Raw genomic sequence first — 18,696 nt, 5'->3', positions numbered from 1 at the left:
GTTTACCCACACACACGGGGTATCAGCGTACCCTCAGGACAAATTGCACAACAAGATTTGGAGTCCAATTTCTCCTGTTACCCTTGCTAAAATAAAACAAATTGGATCTGAAGTAAATTTTTTGTGAAAAAAGGTTAAATGTTCATTTTGTTTTAAAAATTCCTGTGAAGCACCTGAAGGGTTAATAAACTTCTTGAATGTGGTTTTGAGCACCTTGAGGGGTGCAGTTTTTAGAAAATACCCAAGCGTGACACATTTCTATCATCTAGACCCCTCAAAGTGACTTAAAATGTGATGTGGTCCTTAAAAAATAAATGATGTTGTAAAAAAGAGAAATCGCTAGTCAACTTTTAACCTTATAACTCCCTAACAAAAAAAAAAAAATTGGTTCCAAAATTGTGCTGATGTAATGTAGACATGTGGGAAATGTTACTTATTAAGTATTTTTTGTGACATATCTGTGTGATTTAAGGGCATGAAAATTCAAAGTTGGAAAATTGCAAAATGTTCAAAATTGTCCCTAAATTTTTGTTTTTTTCACAAATAAACGCAAGTCATATCAAAGAAATGTTACCACTATCATGAAGTACAATATGTCACGAGAAAACTATATCAGAATCACCGGGTTCCATTGAATCTTTCCAGAGTTATAACCTCATAAAGGGACAGTGGTCAGAATTGTAAAAATTGGCCTGGTCATTATTATGCAAACCACCCTTGGGGTTAAAGGGGTTAAGAATCCTCCTACTCTGAACTTATTACCTGTGTTAATTGCACCTATTTAAACTCTTTACCTGTATAAAAGACACCTGTACACACTCTCCAACCTTTCGACCATGGCTAAGAGCAAAGAGCTGTCTAAGTACACGAGATACAAAATTGTCGACCTGCACAAGGTTGGGATGAAGTACTGGACAATAGGCAAGCAGCTTGGTGAGAAGGCAACAACTGTTGGCACAATTATTAGAAAATGGAAGAAACACAAGATGACTGTCAGTCTTCCTCTTGTCTGGCTCTGTATGCAAGATCTCATCTTGTGGGGTAAGGCTGATTGTGAGAGCTCAGAAATCAGCCCATAACTAAACGGAGGGACCTGGTCAGTGACCTGAAGAGAGCTGGGACCACAGTCTCAAACATTACCGATAGTAACACATTACGCCGTGATAGATTAAAATCTGGCAGGAAACTCAAGGTCCACCTGATCACGCCAGAACATGTCCAGGCCCATTTGTTCACCAATGACCATATGGATGGTCCAGAGGAGGCATGAGAGAAGGTCATGTGGTCAGATGAGACCAAAATAGAGGTTTTTGCCATCAATACCACTCGCCGTGTTTGGAGGAAGATGGATGAGTACTAACATTTATTGTATACCTTACAGTACATTGGTTTAATTTAATATTATTACCAAGAATATTTTTTTCTCCAAATTGTGTATTTATCTGATGCATAGAGTCCAGCTTCCAGAACAATTTTACGATGTCTGTAAAAATCCATGGTGTGTCGTCTGATGCGACCGTGTCCTACGTAGATAACAAGCAGCATTCTCGTCCAAGGATACTTAGTTGTGCCCAGGTATGTATCATTGCCGGTATTAGACATAAAGCTGGAAGAGCTAAAGCCGTCCATAGACTGATTATTGCTATTGATTGCACAGTCTTATTGTAATTATTCACACCCACTGCATTGTGATTGATTGCCCCGACATCACTACAACCACCTAGCAAATCTCACGCATGCGCACTACCCATCCGCTCCCTGGGCATATGTACTGGCTGTGGGTGTACAGTCCCAGCATCATATCGGATGTGCACATGCTCCAGAGCCACTGTGAGTCAGTGTCTGTACGACGAGTTGTGACTCGCAGCGGCACTGGAACATGCGCACTTCTGATATGAAGCTGGGGCTTTACACCCAGAGCCAGCGCACATGCCCAGGGAGCGGATGGGTAGTGCACATGCGTGGGATTTGCTAGGTGGTTGTTTTGACATAGGGGCAATCGATCACAATGCGGTGGGTGTGAATATTTACAATAGGACCGAGACTGACAGTAACTGAACTGTTGCAAAGTGCCACCTATATGACTGAAATAGAAAGTATGTGATACAATCACCTGAGGATGAAAACTGTTTTTATAACATACTGTATATGCGGAGACCTTTTCTAAGGTTGAAAAAACATGTTGAATACACAAAAACGACATGACAGGTTCCCTTTAAATGTTTTACACTGTGTGCTGGAATTTTCTATTTGTTGTCTTTGGTTTCAGAAATGTGATGAGATCATAGTAGTCCATCTCGGATATCTGAACTATACCCAGTATAATCTAGATGTCCGCTTTGAAAATTTGAACCAGCTAAAATACACACTTAAAGCTGTCACATTTACCGTGAGTATATACTGAATGTAGGACGCAGTGCCAGCCACATACCGTTCATTCACCATTCTGTACTTTGCTACTGACAACAATTTTACCTCCTTTTTTGCTCATCTTTTAGTGGAAGACCTACAACCCAACTTTTTCTCAAGTGGAAATCTGGTTCCGTTTTGTGTTTGTTGTGCTCACTTTCATGGTGACTGTAAGTTGATAAAGACAAGAATAATAAAATAAACCAAATTTTATGCCACCGCTCTTCAGAATGTCCATGCTCTTAAACCATAAGTGCTTCATATAGCACATTTCAGTTTAATACACAGCTTCGTCAAGCTACTGATTTGCATCCTGATGCTGGTCAATGCATCTTTGGGGTATGTTTCCACGTTCAGGAAACGCTGCGTGTTTGACGCTGCGTAGAGCCGCAGCATCAAACACGCAGCGTCCAGATGTTACAGCATAGTGGAGGGGATTTCATGAAATCCTGTCTCCACTATGCAGTAAAACACGCAGGCGGCAGACCAGCGTAAACGGACATGCGGCACGTCTTTTCAGAACGCAGCATGTCTGTCTATAGTGCGGCGATGCTCCATCGCCGCGCCGTAAATTTACCATAGACTATCATTAGATGCTGTAAAACCGCATCTAATGATTAGTCACATGCATAGTAACTGCGTAAACGCAGCTTACTACGCATGTGCATGCCGGCTCACCTGTCCCGCCGCCGGAAGTCCCTCATCCACTGCAGTTCTCGCGATAACTTATCTTATCGCGAGAACTGCCGTGCACGTGACCGGGAGTTATCCCCGGTCACTAGTCTGGTTCTCACAAACAGCTGATTGTGAGAACGCTGCAGTGTAGGTGATCGCTGGAGTGTTATCTCCATGCGACATACAACATGCACCATGCGACATGCACCATGCGACATACAACATGCACCATGCGACATACAACATGCACCATGCGACATACAACATGCACCATGCGACATACAACATGCACCATGCGACATACAACATGCACCATGCGACATGCACCATGCGACATGCACCATGCGACATACGACATGCACCATGCGACATGCACCATGCGACATACAACATGCACCATGCGACATACAACATGCACCATGCGACATACAACATGCACCATGCGACATACAACATGCACCATGCGACATACAACATGCACCATGCGACATACAACATGCACCATGCGACATACAACATGCACCATGCGACATACAACATGCACCATGCGACATACAACATGCACCATGCGACATACAACATGCACCATGCGACATACAACATTCACCATGCGACATACAACATGCACCATGCGACATACAACATGCACCATGCGACATACAACATGCACCATGCGACATACAACATGCACCATGCGACATGCACCATGCGACATACAGTACATACAACATACACCATACAACACACATACACTACATACAACATACATATAGACATAAAGTACATATAACATAGAGTACATACCATCACCTTGTCACCTTGATCCCCGAAGCCATTGTCACCTGTAAAAAATATTAAAATAATAAACAAACAATATACTCCCTGATCCGCAGAAATCCAATTAAAACGAGTGTCCTACGACGATCTCCCGTGAAGAGCAGCCACATCAGCTGATGTGACCGCTCTCCAGGGGCATCAGGAATACAATGAAGGAAGGTATCCTTCAGCAATGTATTCCTCCGCCTCTGAGAGATAGTCCCTACTCTCACTTGTGGCACTGCTGTGTGGGAAAATTCCCACTCAGCCTTGCCATAAAGTGAGACCCTGAACTCGGGTAACCTCTAAAGTGATGCACTGCAGGAGCCATTGTCTCCTGTCAGTGTGTCACTGGAGGGCCTATAGAGCAGTGACATCACCCAATGTCACTGTTCTATCATCATCGTGGGACACTCGTTATTAATTGGACTGCGGCGGAAGGGTAGTATACGGTTGGGTTATTATTTTTTATTTTTTGCAGGTGATCGAGTATGGTGAAATTAAGAATATTAAAATATTTTTTTTCTGGCTGTGTCTTTATTTTTAACCCTTTCACTACTCTAGGATTAGTAATGGATAGGCGTCTTATTGACGCCTCTCCATTATTAACCAGGCTTAATGTCACCTAACAATAGCAAATTGACACTAACCCCTTATTACCCCATACCCCACCGCTACAGGGGAGCGGGAAGAGAGGGGCTAAGTGCCGGAATTGGCGCATCTAACAGATGCGCCATTTCTGAAGCAGCTGGGGGTTGGTATTTGTAGCCGGGGGGGGGTGAGGCCAATAACCATGGCCCCTCTCTGGGCTATGAATATCAGCCCGCAGCTGTCTGCATAGCCTTTCTGGCTATAAAATATAGGGGGACCCCACGTCATTTTTTGGGGGGGTCCCCCTAATTTAATAGCCAGTAAAAACTACGCAGACAGCGGCGGGCTGATATTCTTAGCCTAGAGAGGGGCCATGGGTATTACCCCCTTCCCAGGCTATACAAATATTGGTCCCCGGCCGTCGGCTTTCCCCCTCTGGCGCAGAAAATTGCACGGGAGCCCAAGCCATTTTTTTTCCCTTTTTTTTTTTTTTTTTTAAATTAAACGCTCATTATAAACATCGGCCTTGCTATTACATATCTACTAGATGGTGGCCCGATTCTAACGCATCGGGTATTCTAGAATATGTATGTAGTTTATTTACGAAGTGGTGCTTAAATCCCTCTGCACCTGTCGCTGATTGGTCGCGCCAGCCGCCCGCGACCAGTCAGTGACGCGGGAACAAACAGACCCTTAGACGATTATATAAATAGATGGATAATCTATCTATAGATAAATTTATAAATAGATATATCTATAGATACATAGATATACTAAACATCGGGCTTGGTATTTATCTATCTATCGTATCTGTCTATTATCTATCTATTTATCTATCTAATCTATTATCTATCTATCGATACATCTATAGCTATCTATCGATATATCGATAGATATATTTATAGATACGATAGATAGATAGATAGATAGATAGATAGATATGATAGATACGATAGATAATAGATAGATAATAGATAGATCTATCGCATTTATCTATCTATCCCATATCTATCATCTATTTGTCATCTATCTGTTATCTATCATCTATCTGTGTGTGTAAACATTATTCTTTAATGGAGTATGTAAATGAAGAGGTTGGACAAGAAATGACATCACCATTTTTTTTGTATATCTTTATTGAGCTTACAAAAAAACACACAAATCTGCATGAAAAAAACGCATCGAAAAACGCAGGTGACCTGCCAGTGACCTCAGATGCAGATTTGGTGCAGATTTTACCTGCGTCAAATCCTGATGCAATCCTGAACGTGGAAACATACCCTTAAAGTGGAGTTCAAGCTACTGTACAGGACCACAGACTGCAAATAAAGAGAAGGAGATGAGCACTGTGACAAATCTGGAGTTAAATATTTCATCATCCAACGTTGCTCGCTGACATGGCCTCTGACCAAATGGTATACCGTATATACTCGAGTATAAGCCGACCCCCCTAATTTTGCCACAAAAAACTGGGAAAACTTATTGACTTGAGTATAAGCCTAGGGTGGAAAATGCAGCAGCTACCGGTGAATTTCAAAAATAAAAATAGATGCTCCATACCATTCATTATGGCCCCATAGCTGTGCCATATAGTGCTCTGCACCGTTCATTATTGCCCCATAGCTGTACCATAGAAAGCTGTGCCATATAGTGCTCTGCACCGTTCATTATTGCCCCATAGCTGTGCCATATAGTGCTCTGCACCGTTCATTATTGCCCCATAGCTGTGCCATATAGTGCTCTGCACCGTTCATTATTGCCCCATAGATGTACCATATAGAGCTCTGCACCGTTCATTATTGCCCCATAGCTGTGCCATATAGTGCTCTGCACCGTTCATTATTGCCCCATAGATGTACCATATAGTGCTCTGCACCGTTCATTATTGCCCCATAGCTGTGCCATATAGTGCTCTGCACCGTTCATTATTGCCCCATAGCTGTGCCATATAGTGCTCTGCACCGTTCATTATTGCCCCATAGCTGTGCCATATAGTGCTCTGCACCGTTCATTATTGCCCCATAGATGTACCATAGAAAGCTGTGCCATTGCTGCTGCTGCTATAAAAAAATAAATGACATACTCACCTCTCTTGCTTGCAGCTCCTCAGCGTCCCGTCCCGGCGTCTCTCTGCACTGACTGATCAGGCAGAGGGCGGCGCGCACACTATATGCGTCATCGCGCCCTCTGACCTGCACAGTCAGTGCGGAGAGACGCCGGGAAGATGGAGCGGCGCCCAGCGTGTGGAACGCGGACAGGTGAATATGACATACTTACCTGCTCCCGGCGTCCCTGGCTCCTTCCCCCGGACAGCTGGTCTCCGGGTGCCGCAGCCTCTTCCTCTGTCAGCGGTCACCGTTACCGCTCATTAGAGAAATGAATATGCGGCTCCACCCCTATGGGAGTGGAGTCCATATTCATTTCTCTAACGAGCGGTCCAACGTGACCGCTGAACAGGGGAAGAGCTGCGGCACCCGGAGACCGTGGGACTGCAGGGACAGCGCCAGGAGCCCCGGAAGCAGGTGAGTATGCCTCAGCGCCCTCTCCCCCTCACCCGCCAACCCTGCCACCGACAGTGACTCGAGTATAAGCCGAGAGGGGCACTTTCAGCCCAAAAATTTGGGCTGAAAATCTCGGCTTATACTCGAGTATATACGGTATGTTGATTTTTTTTTTTGTCCCCAGATGTTCATTATCCATTATGCTACGTCTAAATATTTACTTGCTGCTATTACTATAAGTAGCTCATGGGTCACTATACTTTCCTATCTGCCAAACAATTTATGCAGGGATGGAAAGCATGCCTAACAAGTCCTTAGGATTTTGGTACCTTTGATTTGTTGTGTATATATCGTATTTTTCGGACTATAAGAAGCACTTTTTTCAAAAAAAAATTTGGGTGCGTCTTATAGTCGGAATACACTTACAAGTAGTGTGGCAGCAGCCGGACACTGGCGATTCTGTGGTGGTCCCAGTCCGACGCTGCAGGAAGATGATCACACTCCCTTCCCAGGCTGGTGCGGCAGGTTCAGCAGTGCTCTGTGGTGCAGGTGGCTACATCTGCATTTTGTGAAAGCCCAGAGGCCCCCACACACCCATTGCTGCGATGCGGAGGCTTCCAGGAAAATGGCTCAGAATGAGATCTCGGCAACAATGTTTTGGGTTGTCATTATGATTTAAAAAGAGAAAACACAGTAGTTTGATAACACCAACTGTGGTTGGGTGAAGCCATTTATTGTCATTCATATTCTCTGAAAAAAGGCCAAGAAAGTAAAAATTTTGCCGGGGTATGTAAAATTTTGAGCACAACTGTATATGTTATCAAGGCCTTCTCCTGCTAGCACCATATTGTCCCTGGGAGCCCAACCACACTGACACTGGACTCTCTGCACCATGAAGCATTGTGCTTCTCAACTCTGTCATCACAGATCCCAGGAGAAAAATGCAGAAAACTCTGTGGCTAAGGTAGAATTGGTGACATTGTGAGCAGTGTCTGCCGCCCCTCTTCCCCCTGCTCAGACCTTTAGGTTGCCTAGCTCAGCCATCTCAATGTAAGCCACAACCCTCTGCCTGGGACTTGAATTATTCCTGTAATTGCAGCTGCTGGATGCTATCTCTTGGCTACAGATAATTCTCTACCTGCTCCAATTGACTGCACAGTACTGACATTGGCATATGCTCCCCCACGCTGACTATCTTTTCACTGTGTGACCCAATACAGCAAAACGTGGGCTCACCCATTTGGGACTACGGTAATTTTCTCTATAATTTTTTAATAAGTTGTAATTCCCGTCACAAGAGATGTGGCTATGTCGTCACTAACTATTTTGTCTTGGTAACGTCTGAAGTATGTTATCCTTCCTAAATTCCTGTGATTCGCCATCTTGCGCCATCCTGTGATTCGCAATCTACACCCAACAAATTCTGTGGGCTACGCATTCCTGACACAATGAATCCAATAAGAAATTATGATACTGAAAGAATTTGCCCGTCATACTATAAAAGGGGCACGCGATCAGGCCCCTTCAGACCTACCATCAGATCCCGTGGCAGAACAAGATCTAGCACCCTCAGAAGAACAAATGGAGGAGGTTGAGCCGACTCTGGAACAGGGATCCAATAAACTCCTTTCCGCTCAAGGAATTATTTCCAGGTCCATTCTTCTCCTTGTCTTTTGCTGTGGAAGGTGCTCATAGGATGCTCGCAAAACCTCCCCTCTTCTGGGGGCACCCACCAGACCACTCCGAAACACAGCACTCCGTATGGCTAGATGTAAGGAGATAACTGATTTGACAGTGCCAAAGTTTCCATTTAACTGGACTTTTCCACTCAAAACACAAGCAAAGATCCACATTAATTAACATCAAATGCCGCCTGCAAGATCTCCAGATACCACATTCTATGGCATACCCGGGTCGGCTATGAGTGGTTGATGGAGACTGGACCCATTTCTTTACCATCCCAACTGAGGCTGATGACTGGTTGACCAAGAGACGGAAAGTGAAGTGCTAGAATCCAGCAAAGATAACTACATCTTCTGATTTTCTACTTTTAATTTTTCTTTAAACTAAGTCTGATGGATTACTTGAATTCTAGTTTTCCCCAAACCGTTTATTCTATCTAGGATGGACAGAATTTACTTCAATCTTTTCAGGCAGGATATACAGTCCATGCAGTGACTGCTATGAATCAACTGTATGGACTCTACTAATGTGTGTGCCATGAACACAGGACCTTCTAATTCATAAGTTTAGGTGCAACTCTGTATATGTCTCTTGCAGTGATGATTGCTCTGCTTATACTATGTTTTGAACTATTTTCTATTACTATAGTGAAATGGTTTAATGCCATGTACGTGGGCCATGTGGGTCCCTGGCTTGTAATCCCCCCTCCTTCAAATGAGACACATTGAGCTGTATTCCCTTCATTTGTTCTATAAATGACTGATACGTTTCTTATCGTGGAACGCAAGGGATTTGGGAATACCCATGAAGAGTGTTCAAGTCTTTTTGTTCCTCCGTAAATATAACCCCCGGGTGGTGGCCCTCCAGGAGACCCACCTCACCTCAAGCGCAAGTAGTATCTTGCAGAAGCCCTGGGTACAGGGGGCCCTATAGTCCTATCACAGTTCATACTCTAGGGGAGTTTGTGCTTATGCATAAGTTACTTAAGTGGGAGGTAATGTCTTCCTGGTCAGACACCGAAGCTCGCTATATTGTATGCATACCTTGAGCTATATACAATCTTCCTCTGGCTAATCTGGTAGTCTTAGAAGAGGCTGCTGTATTTGCAGCCACATATCACTGTGCTCCAACATATTGTTTAGGGGATTTAACTTGTTAATGGAACCTCAAATAGGTTAACTGTTAACATCATGCGAGATGGTGCTCAGGGGCCTTCGCGTCTACAAACTTTTGTGGGTGAGTTAGCTTGTCTGGACCTCTGGAGAGTGAGAAATGGTGATTCTAGAATGTTCTCTTGTCATACTTTCCCTAGGAACATGTCCAGAATTGACTGTGTTTGGAAGTGTGGAGACACTTCATTTGGTATAACACCTGGAATATCTACCTAAGGGCATTTCAGATCATTCTCCAATATTACTGGAGCTCCCCACCTGAAATGTGTAGTGAATGTAGAATGCATCCCTTCTGGTTGTCCCTAATTGGGAAAAATAATAGAATAATCTACAAAATTCAAGTGTTCTGGGAAACCCACACTGGGAAGGGAGATGTGACAGTGACCTGGGAGGACTTCAAGGCCTATTTAAGGGAATGTCTGAGATCCACCATATCTTATCCATATCTTATATTACAACATCCTCCTCTTGGGTGGAAGAGTTAACCTCATGATGTAGGTTACTAGAGGCTGCTGTGGAAACTGACCCAAATAAATAGAGTTGGCTTCGGATTCAAGGACAATACCTACAACTTGTAAAAGACAAAGCAGATAGACATCTATTCTTTACCAGACAATTTTTTTTTTTAATTTGGCAATCAGACTGTGCGTCTGCTAGCCTGTATAGTTAACTGTAATACTGACTCTCATCCGGTCCTTGGGTTAGTGATCCTGGGAACAGGGTGATGTCTAATTCTTGTGAGATTCTGTTTTCTGACTTCAACCAAGAACTGTACACCACTCGGGCTGATTGCATGGAGGAGAATCTGCAAGAATATCTAGGTGGTATAAGTCTCATGACCCTCGGAGAGGAAAGTGCTACAGTCTTAGAGATTTCTGTTACTAAAAAGGAAAAAATGGAAGTGGCCAGAGAAAAGGCATGAGTGAAGTTTCTGGGTTCAGATGGACTCCCTCTGGAAGTATATTAAAGATACTTAGGCCAGCTGGCCCCTAAGCTTCTTAAAGTATATAATTCCTCACTGAAACAAGGTAGAATCTTTCTCCGATGCCAAAATTGTGGTAATACTAATACTGGATAAATATCAAGAAAAAAGAATAAAATGGTGCTGCACAGCCTAGCTTCCCTGGAGTGAACCGTAGTTCACATATGGTGTGAATGGAGAGTCCGACGTCAGGACTGGAGGTGCTCGCATGGAAACAGTGTAACAATGAGTGAAACCAAGAAAAAATGCGGCAGCACTCACCAGGAAGTGTAGTCCAATCTTTTATTGAAGCATATTCATAGCTGCGTCTTCACGGCTCGGGGGAGTGCAGGAAAAAATTTTACGAATAGACTAGTATTTCCCAAAATTATTCATCCTCAACATTGCAGATTTATTCCGGGTCGGTCTACATCCGATAATATAAGGAGAACTCAGGTAATTGCACAGTTGGGTTGGAAAGGAAAGGGTGATTGGTCCTTGGCATCTCTGGATGCTGTTAAGGCGTTTGAGAAGGCCCTTCTACGATTTGGACTTTGGACCAGGCTTCAGAAGATGGATTGCCATCTTGTACTGATCTCCAAAAGCAAAGGTTCTGATAAATGCTTTTATGTCCTCATTGATTCCCTTGGGGGAGGGGTCCTAGACAGGGGTGTCCTCTGTCTTCCCTTTTGTTTCCCAATGCCATGGATCCACTAGGTGTCAGGATCTGTGAGACTGTAGGGTATCAAGGGATTAAAGTTGGTTCCCGCAAGGACCGCTTGAGGTTATATATGTTTATGGCCAGTCCAAGAGTTACACTGCCTTTGATAATGGATCTGATTGATGAATTTGTCCGGCTTTCTGGTTTAAAAATAAACTGGCAGAAAGCCATGTTGTGATCTCTAAGCACTATGGGATGGAAAATAGGAGAAGAATTCTGCAGGCTAGGAATAGTATTCCACTTTAAATATCTAGGTATATACACAGCTAGAAATCACATGCAACTCCGTGATTTAAATATATCTCCTGTGGGAGAATATTAGAATATGGATTGCCCTCCCTCAGTAGCTGGGATAATCAATGTTATTAAAATGTTAGTCCTCCCTCCATTCCTATATGTTCTGGAACATTCAGCCTCTATATAGTCCCGGAAATCAGTTTTCTTAGAAACTTTTATTTTAGTGCCTCACAAACCTGTATTTTCAACCCATGCTGGCCTTCTAGATAACTTGTTGTAGATTCATGAACTAGCAGTACATTCCTATGTAAAATGTGTGTGGCATAGTTTGATAGGCAGGGGTGTGGCTTGATAAGCAGAGGTGTAGATCGAAAAGTAGACATGTTTATTAAATATTTGCTAATTGAGGTTTTCCTCACCAATATGCACTTAATCCCCAGTTTTCATGTTCAGCAGTTGGAGCTACACTTAATTTTTGATATCTTATACCAATACTTTAAGGGGAATTCTCAAGTTGTCTGTATAGCAGCTCACAGCTCTTTCTTCTATTTACTTTCTAGTTGCTTTTGGGGTGGGTGACCCTCCTTGAGTTAATGGTCTGTCAGCGTTTGTTCTGATTCTACACTGCTATATTTACTTATAGGGCATTTGAACAAGCAGAGGGGCTAGAGAGCTCCTCTGGAAACTGCTAATACTGGTGGCTAACGGATTATGATTTTGCAAGACTGATAAGAGCCCTGCCAGGACATGGGAAAATGGTGAACCCTTAACTGCTGCATAGAAATCAGTGGGCTGGAGATGGCTAAATGTCATGTTAGTAGTTAACTCATCTCCTGCTTGAAAACAAGTTGTAAACTATAAAAGATTCAACTCTTGAGTAGGAGAGTGGAAAAACAAGTCAATTGCACATTGCTTATTTTCATGCTGTTTATCTAGAACAGCTTTTTTTTTTTTTTTATACATTAGAATACCCCAGTAATGGTGACACACAATAATTACCTCCACATCCTTCTTTTTTGGTGCAGCTAAACATTTCTTAGAAATGGTGCTATACCTCGCTTTTTGAATGATGTGTATAGCTTACTGATAAACTTTCTTTAATATTTTATATATTTTTTTCTTTTTTAGTGTTTATTTGCACATTCACTACGGAAATTTTCCATGAGAGACTGGGGAATAGAACAGAAGTGGATGTCCGTCCTTTTACCTCTACTTCTTCTCTATAATGGTAAAATTATTTGTATTCTTAACAATTTCCTTAAGATTTATCTGGCAATAAAGAGCTAAATAATTCACGTAGACCAAATAGGCATACCTCCTTGCAGTAAAAAAATGTGGTTCTTGTCTGCTGCTCACAGACTCAATAACTGACATATTGTTGTACATACACACGTGGTCAAAATTGTTGGTACCCCTCGTTTACTTACAGAAAAACCCACAATGGGTCACAGAAATAACTTGAATCTGGCAAAAGTTATAATAAAAAAATCTATGAAAATGAACAAATGAAAGTCAGACATTACTTTTCAACTATGCTTCCACAGAATTAAAAAAATAAATAAATAAAACTCATAAAATATGCCTGGTCAGAATTGATTACCTTAATATTTTGTTGCACAACTTTTTGAGGCAATCACTGAAATCAAACGATTCCTGTAACTGTCAATGAGACTTCTGCACCTCTCGACAGGTATTTTGGCCCACTCCTCAAGAGCAAACTACCCCAGTTGTCTTGTGTTTGAAGGTTGCCTTTTCCAGACTGCATGTTTCAGCTCTTTCCAAAGATGCTCAATAGGATTTAGGTCAGGGCTTATAGAAGGCCACTTCAGAATAGTCCAATGTTTTCCTCTTAGCCATTTGAGTGTTTTTAGCTGTGTGCTTTGGGTCATTATCCTGTTGCAAGACCCATGACCTGCGACTGAGACCAAGCTTTCTGACACTGGGCAGCACATTTCTCTCTACAATCTCTTGATAGTCTTGAGATTTCATTGTACCGTGCACAGATTCTAGACACCCTGTTCCAGTTGCAGCAAAGCAGCCCAAGAACATAAGTCTCCTCCATGTTTCACAGTAGGGACAGTGTTCTTTTCTTGATATGCTTCATTTTTCCGTCTGTGAACATAGAGCTGATGTGCCTTGCCAAAAAGTTAAATTTTTGTCTCATCTTTCCATAGGACATTCTCCCAGAAGCTTTGTGACTTGTCAACAAATTCCAGTCTGGCTTTTTTGATTTTTTTTCAACAATGGTGTCCTCCTTACTCATCTCTCATGAAGTCCACTTTGGCTCAGACAATGACAGATGGTGCAATTTTTCCAACAAAATTTACAAAACCATTTTTTTTAGAAGTGAGTTTGGGGGGGTCAATATGACAGAAAATATTCACCATTATAAAAACTGCACCCCTCAAGATGCTCAAAACCACATTTAAGAAGTTTATTAACCCTTCAGGTGCTTCACGAGAAGGAAGGAAAAAACATTTTACAAAAAATGTTATTTAGACCCAAACTTTTTTTATTTTCACAAGGGTATCAGGAGAAAATGGACCATAAAATGTGTTGTGCAATTTCTCCTGAGTAAGCAGATACCCCGTATGTGCAGTAAAGCCACTGTTTGGGCGCATGACAGGGCTCAGAAGGGAGGGAGCACCGTTTGACTTTTTGAAGTCAAAATTGACTGGAATCAATAGCGGGAGCCATGTCGCATTTGGAGACCCTCTGATGTACCTAAACAATGGAAATCCCTCAATTCTAACTGCAACCCAAACACAGCCGTACCCGCAACACACACCTAATCCCAACCCTAACCACGACCGTAGCCCCACCGCCACGACTGTAGCCACACCGCCACGTCCATAGACCCAACCCTAATCCTAACTGCAGAAAATGAAAAAAAATAATTTTATTTTATTATTTTTACTCAACGAAGGGGTTGACAAAGGGGCATTTGATTTACTATTTTTTTTATTTTGCTCACTGTGATATGGTCTATCACACTGATCAAAATGAACCAATAGGAAAAATCTATTGTTACCGGGTAGCTGCTGGCAGATCTTGACGGGGCGCCCACCATTTTCATTCAGGAAGAAGACACTGGGGATGGAGCAGGACGGTCCGAGGATGGCGGAAGTATGGGGGGGTCTCGGGGGGACCCCATTTCTCTCTCCTCTGGTATGCTAGATCATATGAGAGGAGAGAGAAATGAATGGGAAATCTTTTTTTTTGCAATCGCCGTTATTCGTGAATAATGGTGATTACAAGATTAGGGACGGTAAAAAACCCACACAAATCATGTTCTCCAGGGTCTCAGCTACCCCCGGTAGCAGAGATCCTGGAGATTTTCCGATGCTGGGGGGCACTATACCCTTAGTTCTCAGCGCCGTTAAAAAGCGGAGCTGAGGAATAAGTACCCTTATCTACCGCCTTTAAAAGGCGTATCAGCAGTCGTTAAGGTGTTCAAAAAGTTTTTTGTAAATTTTGTTGAAAAAATGAGAAATTGCTGGTTATCTTTTAACTTTTATCACTTCCTAAGAAAAAAAATGTTTCAAAAATTGTACTGATGTCAAGTAGACATGCGGGAAATTAACTATGAATTAAGGGCATAAAAAAAAAAAGCATAAAAATTTATGAAAATTGCTACATTTTCACCAAGTTTCTGGGTTTGTTTAGTTTTTTACAAATAAACGCAAGAAATGTCAAACAAATTTTACCACTAACATGAAGTACAATGTGTCACAAAAAAAGCATTCTCAGAATCAGTGGAATCCATTGAAGCGTTCCAAAGCTATTGCCACATAAAGTAACATTGGTCAGAATTGTAAAATTTCGCATGGTCATTGAAGGTGAAAGCAGGCTTCGGGGTGAAGGGATTATTAAGGTGCCTGGCCGCTAAGGCCTCTGTCACACTTCCGTCGGTCGTTCTGCGTCAGAGTGCAGTGAACAGACGCATCGCCGGACGTTGTAAAATTAGAGGAAAACGTGTGCAACGCATCCAGTGTTATGACGTATGCGTCGCATGAGTCCCGGGCTGAGAGAGACACTTTTCCCCGGGTTGAAATAGGCTTCCAGGCATGCTCAGATGTAAAAACTGCATCCGTTGCGGGATTCCTGCGTTGCACAGTGTGCACAGGATCCAGTGTCCATAGGCTACCATTCTGTGCAATGACGTATGCCGCAGGAGGCGTTGGGGAACGTTTTTCCACTGCAGACAAAAAACATTTCATGGAACGTTTTTTGGAAAAGACGGTCCGTCAAATTCCGCAGGATCCAGTGCACGACGGACGAAACGTGTGGCGATACGTCGCTAATACAAGTATGAGAAAATGCAGGATCCTGTTTTCTCAAAAAACGACGTATCTCGACGGGGCTACAAAGACGGAAGTGGGAAAGAGGCCTAACTTTATTACTCCCGGGAGCCCTTGGCTTTCAGTCAGTGGCGTACCAGTGCAGTTACGGGCACCACTGCCAGCTGTAAGCACATCCCTGCACTGTGACAGTATAGCTCATATCATTATAATTAATTTTGTGATCTGTGAAGAAAGATGGCTTAGTATAGTAAGAGAAGGAAGAAGTGTGTATAAAATAGCTAGGATCACCATTATTAATAATATAGATCAAATGTATTTAAATATAGCTAAAAACACATTTAAAAACAATTAAAAAGCCATAAGGACTAGTGTAAATAACACCTGGTAAGCCAGATAAGGACCAACCTGACTCCTCCACTGTGTGCACCTGGTGTAAGCAAACGATATTACGTACCAATAGGCTATCCTAAGAGAGAGAGAAACTGTTCAAGTGATATAACAAGGAAACCACTACATGGTAACAGGCTGTATGCATGAATAAATTTGAACAAAAAAATGAGTAGTCCTCAGCAAATATGCCCCTCAGCTTAAAGCGATCACACCAGGAAGTAATCTTCCCCTAAGTACCTGCGTGCCTGATTTACCTGGACCCCTTCCCTCCTCTACCAACACCTGCTACCAGTAGCGTAGCTACCGAGAGGGGCAGAGGGGGCGGTCGCCCAGGGCCCCCGCTCTGAGGGGGCCCACCAGGAGCTACATTCTGGGGCAGAGCAGGGAGAATCAATCTCCCTGCTCTGCCGGTATGAGGCCCCTGAGTAGGCGGGGGGGCCCGGTGCCAGCAGTGGGCCCCCCGCCCTTCATCGCATGGTGAGCTGTATCGGAAGCCAGCCGATACAGCTTACCGCAATGATGAGGGAAGGAGCGCTGCTCTGCTTCTCCCATCATTCCCCTGTCAGCGTCTGACGTCGCAGACGCCGACACTGACAGCGGGCGCCATGATGTCACCGCCCGGCGCCCGCTGTCAGGACAAGAGTGGGAGCAGGGAGCACCGCTGGAACAAGGAGGAAGAGAGGTGAGTATTTATTTGTGTCTTTTTTATGGGGCTGCCTTATTACACTACAGGATCTGCCTATGGGGGGGGAGTGCTGCCTTATACACTACAGGATCTGCCTATGGGGGAGTGCTGCCTTATTTACACTGCAGGATTTGCCTATGAGAGGGAAGTGCTGCCTTATTACACTGAAGGATCTGCCTATGGGGGGGTGCTGCCTTATTACACTGCAGGATCTGCCTATGGTGGGGAAGTGCTGCCTTATTACACTACAGGATCTGCCTATGGGGGAGTGCTGCCTTATTACACTACAGGATCTGCCTATGAGGGGGAGTGCTGCCTTATTACACTACAGGATCTGCCTATGGGGGGAGTGCTGCCTTATTACACTGCAGGATCTGCCTATGGGGGGAGTACTGCCTTATTACACTACAGGATCTGCCTATGGGGGGAGTGCTGCCTTATTACACTACAGGATCTGCCTATGGGGGACTGCTGCCTTATTTACACTGCAGGATCTGCCTATGGGGGGGAGTGCTGCCTTATTACACTACAGGATCTGCCTATGGGGGAGTGCTGCCTTATTACACTACAGGATCTGCCTATGGGGGGGAGTGCTGTCTTATTACACTACAGGATCTGCCTATGGGGGGGGAGTGCTGCCTTATTACACTACAGGATCTGCCTATGGGGGACTGCTGCCTTATTTACACTACAGGAACTGCCTATGGGGGGGGGGAGTGCTGCCTTATTACACTACAGGATCTGCCTATGGGGGGAGTGCTGCCTTATTACACTACAGGATCTGCCTATGGGGGAGTACTGCCTTATTACACTACAGGATCTGCCTATGGGGGGAGTGCTGCCTTATTACACTACAGGATCTGCCTATGGGGGGAGTGCTGCCTTATTACACTACAGGATCTGCCTATGGGGGGAGTGCTGCCTTATTACACTACAGGATCTGCCTATGGGGGGAGTGCTGCCTTATTACACTACAGGATCTGCCTATGGGGGACTGCTGCCTTATTTACACTACAGGATCTGCCTATGGGGGGGAGTGCTGCCTTATTACACTACATGATCTGCCTATGGGGGGGGAGTGCTGCCTTATTACACTACAGGATCTGCCTATGGGGGAGTACTGCCTTATTACACTGCAGGATCTGCCTATGGGGGGAGTGCTGCCTTATTACACTACAGGATCTGCCTATGGGGGGTTCTGCCTTATTACACTGCAGGATCTACCTATGGGGGGAGTGCTGCCTTATTACACTGCAGGATCTGCCTATGGGGGGAGTGCTGCCTTATTACACTGCAGGATCTGCCTATGGGGGAGTGCTGCCTTATTACACTGCAGGATCTGCCTATGAGGAGAGTGCTGCCTTATTACACTACAGAATCTGCCTATGGGAGGTGCTGCCTTATTACACTGCAGGATCTGTCTATGGAGGGATGCTGCATTATTACACTACAGGATCTGCCTATGGGGGGGTGCTGTCTTATATACTACAGGATCTGCCTATGGGGGGTGCTGCCTTATACACTACAGGATCTGCCTATGGGGGGGTGCTG

At 43.9% G+C, this 18,696-nt stretch overlaps 1 protein-coding gene across 4 annotated transcripts in view; it reads left to right on the top strand.

Annotated features, from left to right (window-relative positions):
• Positions 1-18,696, top strand: part of TMEM181 (transmembrane protein 181) — a 260,203-nt gene that overhangs the window by 163,587 nt on the left and 77,920 nt on the right. For all 4 annotated transcript variants that reach the window (XM_077283281.1, XM_077283284.1, XM_077283282.1 and 1 more), the window contains 4 exons: positions 1,454-1,575; positions 2,270-2,389; positions 2,499-2,579; positions 12,895-12,994. In XM_077283281.1, coding sequence (XP_077139396.1) covers positions 1,454-1,575; positions 2,270-2,389; positions 2,499-2,579; positions 12,895-12,994 — 423 coding nt within the window. The remainder of the gene's footprint in view (positions 1-1,453; positions 1,576-2,269; positions 2,390-2,498; positions 2,580-12,894; positions 12,995-18,696) is intronic.

This window comes from Ranitomeya variabilis, chromosome 2, assembly GCF_051348905.1.
Source record: "Ranitomeya variabilis isolate aRanVar5 chromosome 2, aRanVar5.hap1, whole genome shotgun sequence".
Classification (NCBI taxonomy): Eukaryota; Metazoa; Chordata; class Amphibia; order Anura; family Dendrobatidae; genus Ranitomeya; species Ranitomeya variabilis.
The sequence above is the reverse complement of the archived record's forward strand: the minus strand, read 5'-3'. Positions and strand labels throughout refer to the sequence as shown.